Below are 13,225 nucleotides of genomic sequence, written 5' to 3' on the forward strand. Positions count from 1 at the left end.
CTTTGATGCCAAAAACTACTACTTGGGAAAGAAAATAGGTAAAATGACTGACATTAGAAAGACAAAAGATAACAAATGCTGGTGCAGATGTGGAGAAGAAGGAAATGAATATTGTGGTGATGTACACTAGTCGTTATGGGAAAAAATATGAAAGATTTTCAAAATGAAAACTAGAGCTACCATGCAATCCAGAAATCTGACTATTGGGTATGCAATCAAATACAAGGAAATGAGTATGTAAACGACACACCTTCGCTTCCCTGTTCATGATACCAGGGAATGGAAACAACCTGATAATCTACCAGCATAAAAAGAATAAATTCCTGTCGTTTTTAACAACATAAATGGAATTGGAGAGGACTCTATTCAGTAAAATAACACAGCCACATAAAGCAAGTGTCACATGACTTAGTTGGTCACCTTAAAAAATAATTTCATAGAAAGTGAGTGTGGAATGGCTATTGTCACAAGCTCAGTGCAGTGGAAGGTTTAAAATGGAAATTTTACTCCATGTACACTAAATTACTGCTGTATAAGGGCAAATTCTAGTGTGCTATTGCATAGTGTTGACTATAGAAAATGATAAAGAACTTTAAGTTTCAAATCTAGAAGATTTTGAGTCTTGTCCTTATAAAAAATGTGTTTGATAGAATAGAAATGTTTTATCTTTAAATATTATATTTTATACATATAACTCAAATGCTCTATCGATTTATATAGTATATTGTCTGTAACATAAATTATGGAGGATTATATGTTTCTAAATAGAAAACTCTGTACAATATAATAGATAACATGCAGCTATATATTTTTAAATATATTTACCTTTTTATATGTACATGTGTGTATGCCTGGGTTTATATGCACCATATGATTACAGGTGCCTACACAGACCAGTAGAATTTGGATTCTCTGGAATTGGAGGGAATCATTCATTTGTAGATGACAGCACATGGCTATTAAATGAATACCTAATGCTATCTAGTCAAAACATGAATTCAGAGCCATCTGGAAGATAAAGGAATGCCAATAGACTTTTTTTTTAATTCAAAGTTTTCATTGGCTACATTCTTTTGCTTCTAAATCTTTATAATGTAGAATTTATATATCATATAAATATAGAGGGTATGACACAATATATACTATTTTGTATACCTTTAAAGTTAAAGAAGGTAACATATTTTCCAAATCAATATTTATATTTAGTGTCTTTAATATATTCTTTTAATCTTTTACCCATTTCTTTTCTATCAATTTTATTACATTCCTACAATCATTTTCCTTAACTACTTTTTGTTGCTCTCACTAGGGCTCTCTCTCACTTATCTATTTCTGCTGCCATTCCTACTACTCACCTTCTACTGTTCACTCTCCATAGTATTTAGAAAACTACATAAGGGCTATTTTATGTAGTTTGGGATTCATGTGGCTTAATACAGGACTCAGTATCTGTTGATTAATCATTTACTTTCATTACTGTTCATTCATTTCAAACACATCAAAGTACAGCTAATTATTAAATTTATTCCCTTATAAATACATAGATTTTCTCTTTTGTGAGCTTTTTATCAATATACCTAATAACATCTCACATTGCATGAACTACTCTCTTCTTTCCTATGACCCAAAGAACTACCTCATGCATTCAATTCTTTTTGCACAAGTTTTCTATGTTAATATTTTCATTCCCCTCAGTAACCTATTCATTGAGTTGACCAGAATGTGTCAGATACTATATTGCTTAACTGTATTATAAAATTTCAAAACTAACCTCATAAAATTTCAGATGAAGATCTAGGGGACATGTTATTAGTCAAGATCACATAGCTACTGAGAGCTTGAGATATATTCAAATATTTTTGAGTATTTTATTCTCTCATCTATAAACTATGACTCCGTATTTCTGCAACACACTCCCTAAATCTTGATTAGGTCTAAATGAGCCTCTTTTGGTCTCTATGTTTTCTGTATTTTTCGTTTTTTTCCTATTCGCTTTCAATATTTCTAAACCAGTACCATATACATGCATGCAAACTTTTGTATATGTATCAGGCATGCCTTAGGAATGGGAACGTACATTTTTCTTTTGCTGTAGTACCTTATCTATTTTTATTACTATATGCAAGAGGTTTTTAACACTGACCCACTTATCTCTATAAGCAACAATTTGCTTATAAGCAATTACACAAGGGGTAAAGGTAGGGACTAATGTGTTAAAACTCTCTTACCTTAAAATATTATTTCTGTCTTGTTGACAGAACATATACAACTGCTTTTCTGTTTATTTGACATGTTCGCATACATGTTCATACCTCATTCTTCTACTATGTGCAGAGGAAGCAATTGGACAAAAATAAAGTTTGGTCTGTTGCCCTTGACAACATTGTAACTGTATTCTTCCAAAGCTTCACAATTCCTGCAGGAGGACATAACAGACTGGTATAACCACTGACAATACCATAAGATTTGCCTTCTTAATTTGGCTCCACAAACACTCTCTCAACCTCTGTCCAAATACTCATATTTTGCTCAAAATTTTATTTTCCAAGTAGAATTTTGATTGCTTTGCTTTGTTTGGTGTAGGTTCATATACTGTTGTTACCTCATGTCTTCCTAGTATACATAGATTAAATGAATTGACCATATCTTTAAAGTTTATGTTTTGGTAAAATAGAATGGATAGCATGAAAATATCAATAGAGAGAAACTAAACTCAAAATTGAAAGTGAAAACCAGAGTGAAAAAAGGGAGGTAGAACTCGACAAAACCTGTAATTGTTTAATTCAGCCAAGTACCATTTGCTGTTAAGAATTTCTACATCTGCCCTCAGATAGACTGGTAAAAATGGAAGATGTCCTAACTAATTCTGCATATTTTATTATTTATTTGATACTCATTTTTAGTAGGTCAGATAGTTTCAAAAAATTATTTTAGTCAAACTAAGTGAAAGTTCCATTTTGATATTTAAATTATTTTATTTGGGATTCTAACTTAAGCTGGTACTATTATGATATACAAAATATAAAACAGGTAGAACAAGCATTTTTATTTATGATTACTGAATCTATTGTTTCTAAAGTTGTGATTTTGTTATTCTTACAGCAAACAAGACTTTGAGTCTGCAGATGCAGTAAGTCCAAAAATCATTAAAATTAAAGAGACAACAAAGTACATTGTGATTGTGATAGCAATAATATCCTTTTATTTAGTGTATTTATTAGACTGGAAACACAGGTTAGAAAAGTGATGTTTATATCTTTGTAATGACTGCAAATATAATAATTACAAAGAATAGTTTTATGACTGTCACTAGAATTTAAGTTGTTGAATGTACAATTAAAATTTACCTGATCACAAAACTGTATTTAGAAGACATAAATTATACAATAAAAATCAATTTCTTCTAATATGCTTCAAATTGTGTGTGATATCAACTTGAAGTGAAAAGCCTTTAAGTATCAATTTCATTGCAATGTAATTATGTAAAAAATATTTTAAGTTAATAAGCAATCAGAGTTTATTTTAGCACAATATAAAGGAATCTCACCTCTTGTGCATTAATTTTTAAAATTTTATCATTATTTCCAGTATTATCACTATTCTCCCCCCATTCATTAAAGTAATTCTATATATCTTAAATTTCCTTATAAAAGCATGCTTTTTTTAAGCTTCTCTCTTAAATTTAGTTGAAGCTTACAAATGTTGCTGTGGCAACACTGCAATCTCTCAGAAGTCATCGTAGCCTAAAGCAAATATTCTTTGAGTCCTATAATATCTATAATTTTATATCACAGTTTTCATAATTTAAAAATTAAGCTTCTCAAACATATCTAACATCCAACAAAACTTACTTTTGGAGGATACAGTGATGCTATTTTCAGGGTAATTTGAATTTTTGTATTATTGTTATTATCTCCATCATCATTATTATTTGCTTTTATGAAATGGAATCTGGCTATATATCATGGCCTGGCCTTCAACTTATTATGTAACACAAGCTAGCCTTGCTCCTCTTGCCTCAGACACTTGGGTCCTGAGAATATTGGCATATACAACCACAAGCAGATAAGTAATCATTTTTTCAAATGACTTTCCCCCACCCCTTTGGTTTTGGGGTTCAAAGCAAGGACCTTATAATACATGCAAGCACTGTGTCACTGAGTCCTAGCCTTAAACTGATCTTTTAAAGCAAAAATGGAATCTTTGGCTGGCTGCCCACATCTTTTCTATAGCAATCTCTGGAATTTAGTATTATGATGAAGTATGTGTAATATAACTAAGTATTTAAAAGTGAGAACTGGTAAAAGAATGAATGATATTCATAGAAACTATTCTTTAAAAGGTAATTTCATCTTCTGCTATCCTCCCAAATATGCTTTTTTATACAAAAACCTATGAACCGAATCCCATAAGATTAAAATATTGATGCTTTAAATGGATAAATTCCATTTTCTTACAGTCAGAAGACATTGAGTCATTGATTCCTAAAGGACTGTCAGAATTTACAAAACAGCAAATTCGTTATATTCTGCAGGTAAGATGAGATCATAATGTCCAACTTTGCTATGATAGTTTTGCTTCATCTTATTATATTTTTTTGTCATGTTTGGTTGTCATCTCTAAGAAGTCTGTCCGTTTCTAATGTGAGACAGAAAGGAAGTAGTTCCAGAAAGGAGCGGAAGTCTGGAGAATGGGGAGAAGTAGATGGAGGGGAAAGTATAATCAGGATATATTCTGTGAGGAAAAAAAATCCCCATTTTCAGTTAAAAAAAAGGAGCTTCAGATCAACTTACACAAATATTTTTTTAAAAAAAATCTTAATAAACTTAAAGTGTCAGTGTGTGTGTACATGCGTGTGTGTTTGTGTGTGTGTGTGTGTGTGTGTGTGTGTGTGTGTGTGTGTGTGTGTGTGTTTTAAGAGATCAACTCTAGGAAACTGCTACCAAGCATGATGAAAAAAAAAATCATCTCAAATAAAAACTGTGTTCCACAGGAGTTGACTATAGTTTAATTAAATAGGATCACAATAGAGCTTAGTCTGATCACCATGACTAGATGTCTAGCGCTCAGGAAATAAAACTAGAAATATTATTACTTTCTGTGAATTGTTCTTATCCACTCTTCCATGGCATAGTACCACCCGATTCCAAATCATGGTCTTTTCTTTCTCTTCCCTGCACCCATTTCATAGTCTAAGTCCCCCCACACCATTCCAAGTACTGGCAGTGAAAGATATAAAAGCATGGCCTTAACTTTCCTGTGTTGTATAAGAACTGAATCCAAATGGAGCAGGAAATGCTCCTGTAATGAAGGGGAATCCATAAATTAGATAGAAGCTAAGGAAATATGACTGAAAAGGAGCATGAATTAAGAAAATAAAAAAATGCTATCCAGAGGAAAAAGAAACATTATATATGTCTTATGGGAAAGCAAATTTATCCAGACACTATGGAAAGTACTGTGTTGGGTCTAAAAATAACTAAAAATAAAACTGCTGTCGTAGTTATGGTTTCTATTGCTATGATAAGGGTTTATTTCACCTTACACTTCCAATCGTCTGTTAGTGTGGGAAGTCAGGGCAGGTACTAAAGAAGAGGCCTTGCAGGAATGGTGCTATTGGCTTACTCCCCTGGTCTGCTCAGTTTACTTTCTTATACAACTCAGGATCACCTTCCCAAGGGTGGCACTGCCCATAGAGACCTGAGCCCTCTCACATCAATCAAAGCAATATCCCACAGACATTCTTTGTTCTTAGTTCTGCTTCGATATCAAATACATGGTATTTTAGAATTCCATTTTGACTTGCTATTATTTTGGGGGGTGCATATTTTTCAGTAGTTTCTCTCACTATCAAATTATATATTCATGACTTAATCCAGTGTGTGGATTTGAACATTTTTCCAGTTTTAGAAAACTGTAGAAAGCTTTGGGGTTTTATGTCTCTTTATCCTATATTTATAATATTATTCTGAAACATTTCTTATCCTTTCATAAACAACATATTAGTAATATAATTTTGTTTCAACTACCAAACATAAATAAGAAGGCTCAGCATAATTATAGCCTGTCATGTTTACCCATATGATTTTTCCTTCTTAATGTCCAACATTTCTTGACTTAGAATTTTATTCTATTTAGAAAAATTCCTTTAGCTAGTCTTTAAAAGTAGGTCTAATAGTGACTTTTTATTTCCATTTTCTTAGGTCTGAAAAATATCATGATTTGATTTCTACATTTGAAAAGAAACTCTATTTTATTGGATATAAAATTCATGGTTGATATTTCTGTTCTTTTAGCATTTGAAAAAATACTGTATCAGTTTTTCTTTTCTCTGTGATTTCTAGGAGAAATGTGTTATTCTTTTATCTGATTTTCCTAGTAGCTAAGGTTACTCTTGTGCCTTTCAAAATTTCTCTCTCTCTCTCTCTCTCTCTCTCTCTCTCTCTCTCTCTCTCTCTCTCTCTTCCTGGATTAATGTATGGAAGAGTCTGACTCCTCCTTTCCCTATTCTAACAGTTCATATCTTTTTATTGGCATCTATTGATTGATTTTCCTTATCAACTTCAGACTTCCTTTTGTCTTTCAGTGTTTAGTGAGTCTAGTCCAGATGGAAACCTGAACATTTTGTTACTGTGTTATGAAACTCTGAGTCTTATTCAGATATTTTATTTTAGAAGGTCAACTCCTACAGTAAAGGATCAAAGGAAGTAAGACAGTTTTTATTACTGCCAGTTAGAAGTCAGCATTCTTCTAATTGGCCTGTCCACATATGGTAGGATGGAAGACTTAATGGTATTAAGAATACAAGAGAGCTTGGAGTATCATTTTTTTTTTTTTTTTTGCCGTTAGGATGAAAGTTTCAACTCTATACTCTGCTTTTCCTGACGTGAACCTAGTAAAGAGTGTTGGTGTATTTATTTAAATTCTAATCATGGTAGACATATGGGCTCATTTACCAGCCTCTTATCCTTAGATGAGATAACAGCCACAGTTTCCCCAACCCTACCCAATTTGGTATTTGGTTGGAATCAAATTGTTATTGTCTAAAGTTTATTTGTTTGTTTTTCACATTGCTAATTTTTCCTTTCATGGTCATAGCTAGAGACAAAGTTTTTCATCATCTTGAGCCTTTCAATATTTTCTATGTATAATTATCTGTAATTTTCAGTCACACTTAATAAGAACACCAGGAGAATGTATTTCATTTCCCTCTTTGCAGAAGCTCAAGTTTTCCCTTAAAGCTTTCCCATTAATTTTGGTATATGGTTACTATCTAAAAAATTGTCCATTTCTTTTACATTTTCCAATTTTATGGTGTACAGGATTTTGTAGTAAGACCTTATGATTCTCTGAATTTCCCCAGTGTCTGTTGTTATGTCCCCCTTTTCATTTCTGATTTTGTTAATTTGCATGCTCTCTCTGTGTCTTTTGATTAGTTTGGGTAGGGGTTTGTCAATCTTGTTGATTTTCTCAAAGAACCAGCTCTTTGTTATATTGATTCTTTGGATTGTTTTCTGTGTTTCTATTTTGTTGATTTCAGCCCTCAGTTTGATTTCCAGTCTTCTACTCCTCCTGGGTGAGTCTGCTTCTTTTTTTCTAGAGCTTTCAGGTGTGCTGTTAAATCTGTGATGTGAGCTTTCTCCGTTTTCTTTATGTGGGCACTTAGTGCTATGAACTTTCTTTCCTCTTAGCACTGCTATCATGGTGTCCCATAGGTTAGGGTATGTTGTGTCTTCATTTTTGTTGAATTCAAGGAAGACTTTAATTTCTTTCTTCATTTCTTCCTTGACCCAGGAGTGGTTCAGTAGTTGACTGTTCAGTTTCCATGAGTTTTTAGGCTTTCTGGGAGTAGTTTTGTTGTTAAATTCCAACTTTACTCCATGGTGATCCGTTAAGACACAGGTGGTTACTCCAAGTTTTTTTTCTGTCTGTGAATATTTGCTTAGTTACCAAGTATGTGATCAATTTTCAAGAAGGTTGCATGAGGTTCTTATAAGAATGTATATTCTTTCCTGTTTGGATGGAATGTTCTATAGATTTCTGTTAAGTTCATTTGATTCATTACATCTGTTAGTTCTCTTATTTTTCTGTTAAGTTTCTGTCTGGTTGATCTGTCCATTGGCAAGAGAGAAGTGTTGAAATCTCCTACTATTAGTATGTGGGCCTTGATGTGTGATTTTAGTAATGTTTCTTTTACATATGTGGGTGCTTTATATATTAGGGATCTTCAATAAGCAAATGAGACTAATATATTGTAAGAGTTTTCTCTTGTGGGAAGTCCAAGGCCCTCCCCAATACATCCAGGTTGAGCAAGGGTGTCTTGCACTCTCTTAAGATTGGAGGGGGCAGGAAAAGAGTTGTGGAAGGACTGGTAGGAGGGGAGGAAGTGGGAATTTGGATTGATATATTTTTTAAAATAATAAAATAAAAAAGTGAGGAAAAAAAGAGTTTTTTCTCTTTGAAATGAGTCAGTTCCATCTATCTTTCAATACTAAAGTTTATCAGTATTTTGTGAGCATGTTATGTTAAAAACATTGACAAAGGCATAGAACTTTGCATGTATTTCCACAATTTCAGGATTTATTGATTAATAATAAATTCATACGTTATGTCAGTATGTTGGCTGTACATCAACAATTACCCCTGATGGACATTGGAAATGGCAAGTTCTTTTATTCAAGTCTTACTAATATTAATACTCATCTTATGCATTTCATGTTACACAATGACAAATAGGATAAAGATTTGCTAAGAAATCATTAAAGAGACTTCAGGATTCAAAGAAGTTTTCGTAAAAGCCTGAACAGTACACTCATACAAATGAATAAGAGTCATTGGAGGTAGTTAGGTAAGACATTTAGGAACCCTATCCTGAAGGAGTTTTGCAAGACAAAAATATCTTCAAGACAAACTTGGTTCAAGGGTAGTCCACATGCGGTCAACTCATCTAATGTCAATTCTAGTTAGCCATGGCAGGAAGATAGGGCCATCATGAGCTGCAGTTCTGGGGTCAGAGCTGAAAATTTCTCACTTGTTGATCCCATGATGCATGTACCACAAGATCTGATGATATGAATATAAGCCTGCACACATCAGGGGTAGGGTTATCTCCTTTTACATGAGTGTTGCATCATTTATTTGTCTGGTATGGATGATAAACTTTTTAGAATTGGTTTTTGTTTTATATGGTTTTGATATGCCCATATTCCCATGTATTCTTCATTTAATTTAACTACAGAAGTTCAGAGGAGGTAAGAGTTGAATTTGCCTAAACATATTATTCTTCAGTCTGTGTCCCATGATTCTTACTGGGTTATTCATTTTCAACAAATAAGGCAGGAAGTCATTCTGCCTCAGGATTTGTATTCAAAACTCAGCGTTTTGTTTTAGTTCTGTTTCTTCATCTGTCTCAACAGCCCTGTTTGGCTTTTGATGGGCTGGACAGATGAATCACTGTTTGCCATAGCAGAGAATCAGGTTTGATGTCTCAGCACTCACACAAAGTTAACATTCAGTAACTCTACCTTCAGGACATTTGATGCCCTCTTCTTGCCTTTCTAGACATCAGGCACTCACGTGATGCTTATCTATACATACAGGCAAAACACTCCAACACATGACATAAAATGAACACACCTTTGAAAGAAATAGCAAATGGCCTCTAGGGCAGGGTACCGCCTGAAAACACGAATCACAATAGCTTAGAGCAGAGCACACTGTACTCCACATAGTAATTTCTTCTTCCCACCACGGGCAGAACCCATGCCCTTCACAGCACACTTAGGCAAGTTCATTTTGTGGCTTGAAAATTAAGTGTCTCATCTCTTCTCTAACCATTTAAGCAAAGAATGAAAAGAAAAGCAAAATTCGATAGAATTGTACTGTGTGAAGGAGATGATGCTCTGTTCATACAAAAGGAAAAAAAAGTCTTCCAAAGGCATAGTTGAAATATTTTGAGGAACATTGCTTGGCCTGCTTAAGAGCATTATTCAGAAAGTTCTTTTTGTTTCTGAGAGTGCGGGGGAATGGGAGGGGTTACAACAAAAGTGTATGGGGGGGTGTCTGGAGGGTGGAAAAGGAAAGAAAATTGTGATGTAATTGTGTTTTAATTAAAAATATGTGTAAGATTCTGGGTATGGTAGCACAGGCCTTTAATCTCAGAATTTGGGAAGCAGAAGCTGGTGGATCTCTGGGAGTTCAAGACCAGCCTGCTCTATCTAGAAAGCAAGCTCCAAGACAGTCAGGGCTACATAGTGAGCAACTTTCTCATAAAAAGGACTTCCCACAGGGCAGGGCACCCAGACTTCTCTTAGGACTGGAGTAGGAGTGGGGAGGAGGAGTAGGGGGAGTGGGAGGGAAATGGGAGGAGGGGAGGAGGTGGAAATTTTTAATAAATAAATAAATAGATAAGGTATTAAAAATATCATTTTTTCGAGACAGGATTTCTTTGTAGCTTTGTAGCCTGTCCTGGAACTTGCTTTGTAGACCAGGCTGATCTCGAGCTCACAGAGACCTGCCAGTCTCTGCCTCCCGAGTGCTGGGATTAAAGGCATGTACCACCAACCACCTCCTGGCTAAAAATAAAAAAAATTTAAGTGCTTTGTAGGAACAGAAAAAAGTATGTTTGCTTGTATTGCCTATTTTGAAACATTAACAAAATAAACCATTAACTGCTTTCTTCCCACAGATGAGGGGTATGTCTGATAAGTCACTGAGACTAGTGTTGTCCACATTTAGCAACATACGGGAAGAACTGGGACATCTTCAAAATGACTTAACAGTAAGATTTTATTTTGAGATTTCTTCCCAAAATCTTTCTGATTCTTAGCTTTCTAACAGAAATGAAAATATTCAATATATTTTTAAATGTATTGCAACATTATATTACACCTACCTAGACATAAATTATTTGTGAAATAGCTAATTAGCATTGAAAGATGACAAAAGAGCTTCCCCAAGAGTGCATGAGTGTATATTGACATGCACCAATCATTTAATTTACCACTAAAATAATTTAGTGGTTAAAGCCAGAGTTGCCTACAAATTAGAACAACCATAGTCATTTAATAAAAATTCCCTTCTTTACTGTAATAATAAAGCATACTTTGAATTTCTCTCTAAATAAAACAACTTGAAAACCCCTTCCTGCCAATACTTAACCTTTCATATTTTTAATTTTAATTGTATCTTTCGTATCATCAGGTAGATACATTCTGAATGTTCTCTTCACAGTGAAAAACACCTTAAGGACTTTGGAGCGCTTTTTCCCTAATTTTCCGGTTTGTTTTTGCATTCTCATGAGTGTAGTTGAACATTAATTTGAAAATTGTCCACCTGCTGGGATTAAGAAGTTTTTGTAGATTTAAGTAAGACATAAAAATGATTGAGCACTTTCTGCTTCATTGCACTTAGCAGTAGCCAGTCTATCAAAATACCCCTTCTAATACATGTTTTCAAAGCTTGGGTTTTTCTATCTTAGCTTTTGCTTGACTTTGAAGAATTCTACATTTTTAAGTAGTTACAGATGAAACAAGTTTTTACTTAAATTTTGCAACATAAACATGACTTTGCCTATTAACAATTTTATATAAAACTCTGAGTCCTAATAAGTAATTTATGCCTTTAGTCTCTGGAAAATGACAAGATAAGACTTGAGAAAGACTTGGCATTCAAAGAAAATCAAATAAAAGAGTATGAAGAACTCTTGGCATCGGTGAGAGCAAATAATCGCCAACAGCAAGTAAGTTGATGTCTTTAGTATGTGATACTCTAGATTGATAACTTTCCATATGCATAATTACTGGCATATTGAAGTTCTAAGATACTATCCAGAGAGCCTTAATGTGATGGAACAGTTTATTCACCTAAGAATTGAGCAACTTTGATTATTTTCTTTTTGTGTGTGTGTTTTGTTTTTTGGTTGTGGTTTTGGGTTTTTTTTTTTTGACACAAGGTTTCTCTGTAGCTTTGGTGTCTGTCCTGAAACTAGCAGTTGTAAACCAGACTGGCCTCAAACTCACAGAGATCTGCCTGCCTCTGCCTCCTGAGTGCAGGGATTAAAAGGCATGCAACACCACCGCCTGGCTATCTTTGCATATTTTCAACAACTGAATGTCCTCTCAAACACACACACACACACACACACACACACACACACACAGGCACGCACACACACACAAAACAATACCTAGCAACGTTATGTGTTATATAGTATACCCAGCACACAGTTCTCTGTACTTTAGAGCAACAAGAATTGTGACTGAAAGTCTATGTTGACTCATTCTTTTAATCTAATGCTATGTTAATGGAAAAAGAAGCTTTGTAGATCTTGTTTGTTCACTGAATAAACAAGGGAATTAACTCTATGCACTTTTACACTTGACTGAGTAGAGATAAATCTAACCAAGCTCTAATGATGCCCAAGAGTTCTTTCTCTCCTTTTTTTTTCTCATGGCTTTCCCAAAGATTTTATAAAGTTGATATTCTTTACCACGATCAAAGTCATGATTATTTTAGCAACTATTAGTATACTATGATGTGGTCAGACTATAATGAATATAATACTAAATTGGGACACTAAAAATTTTATGTAAATGCTGTTTCTTTTTACTCAAGTTAGGCAAATGAGATTGGGGCAATTTTAATGTTTAGTATGATGTTTAAAATATCATTTAAAGGCAAGAATCTCAAAAGATCCAGTTTGAAACATTTGCTTCATTTTTTCAATGAATCATTTAAAAGGCCATTTCCTCTGTAAAATCAAAATGCATTTTCTTATGGACTTGTGTCTGTTTTGCAGCAAGGACTTCAAGACTCAAGCTCAAAATGTCAGACATTGGAAGAAAATAACCTTTCTCTTCGACATACACTATCAGACATGGAATACAGACTAAAAGAACTAGAGTATTGCAAGCGTAATTTAGAGCAAGAGAATAAAAACCTTAGAATACAGGTACTAATCTTTATAGTACTGTGCTAGTTATCTAATTATAAAGCTATCATTGTTAACAGAATGTACAAACTTCACCTTGTGAAGTACATTGACTCTTTTATGTTAACCTTAAATGAAAGTTTTATCATACTGATACTTGAACTTTGTCAAATAACCTCTTAAGGTCATTTTTATTATTTCAATGCCTTATTTAATCACACAGTATTCGTGTAATAATAATATGGAAACCTAATATATATTTCCTTCTTAACAATCCAATCACAGACAGTTATT

At 33.7% G+C, this 13,225-nt stretch overlaps 1 protein-coding gene across 2 annotated transcripts in view; it reads left to right on the top strand.

Annotated features, from left to right (window-relative positions):
* Positions 1–13,225, top strand: part of Pof1b (POF1B actin binding protein) — a 76,608-nt gene that overhangs the window by 40,401 nt on the left and 22,982 nt on the right. For both annotated transcript variants that reach the window (XM_048418046.3, XM_048418045.3), the window contains exons 8-12: positions 3,103–3,130; positions 4,460–4,534; positions 10,688–10,780; positions 11,627–11,740; positions 12,800–12,952. In XM_048418046.3, the coding sequence (XP_048274003.1) occupies positions 3,103–3,130; positions 4,460–4,534; positions 10,688–10,780; positions 11,627–11,740; positions 12,800–12,952 (463 nt within the window). The remainder of the gene's footprint in view (positions 1–3,102; positions 3,131–4,459; positions 4,535–10,687; positions 10,781–11,626; positions 11,741–12,799; positions 12,953–13,225) is intronic.

Source organism: Myodes glareolus, chromosome X, assembly GCF_982192425.1.
Source record: "Myodes glareolus chromosome X, mMyoGla1.1, whole genome shotgun sequence".
Lineage (NCBI taxonomy): Eukaryota > Metazoa > Chordata > Mammalia > Rodentia > Cricetidae > Myodes > Myodes glareolus.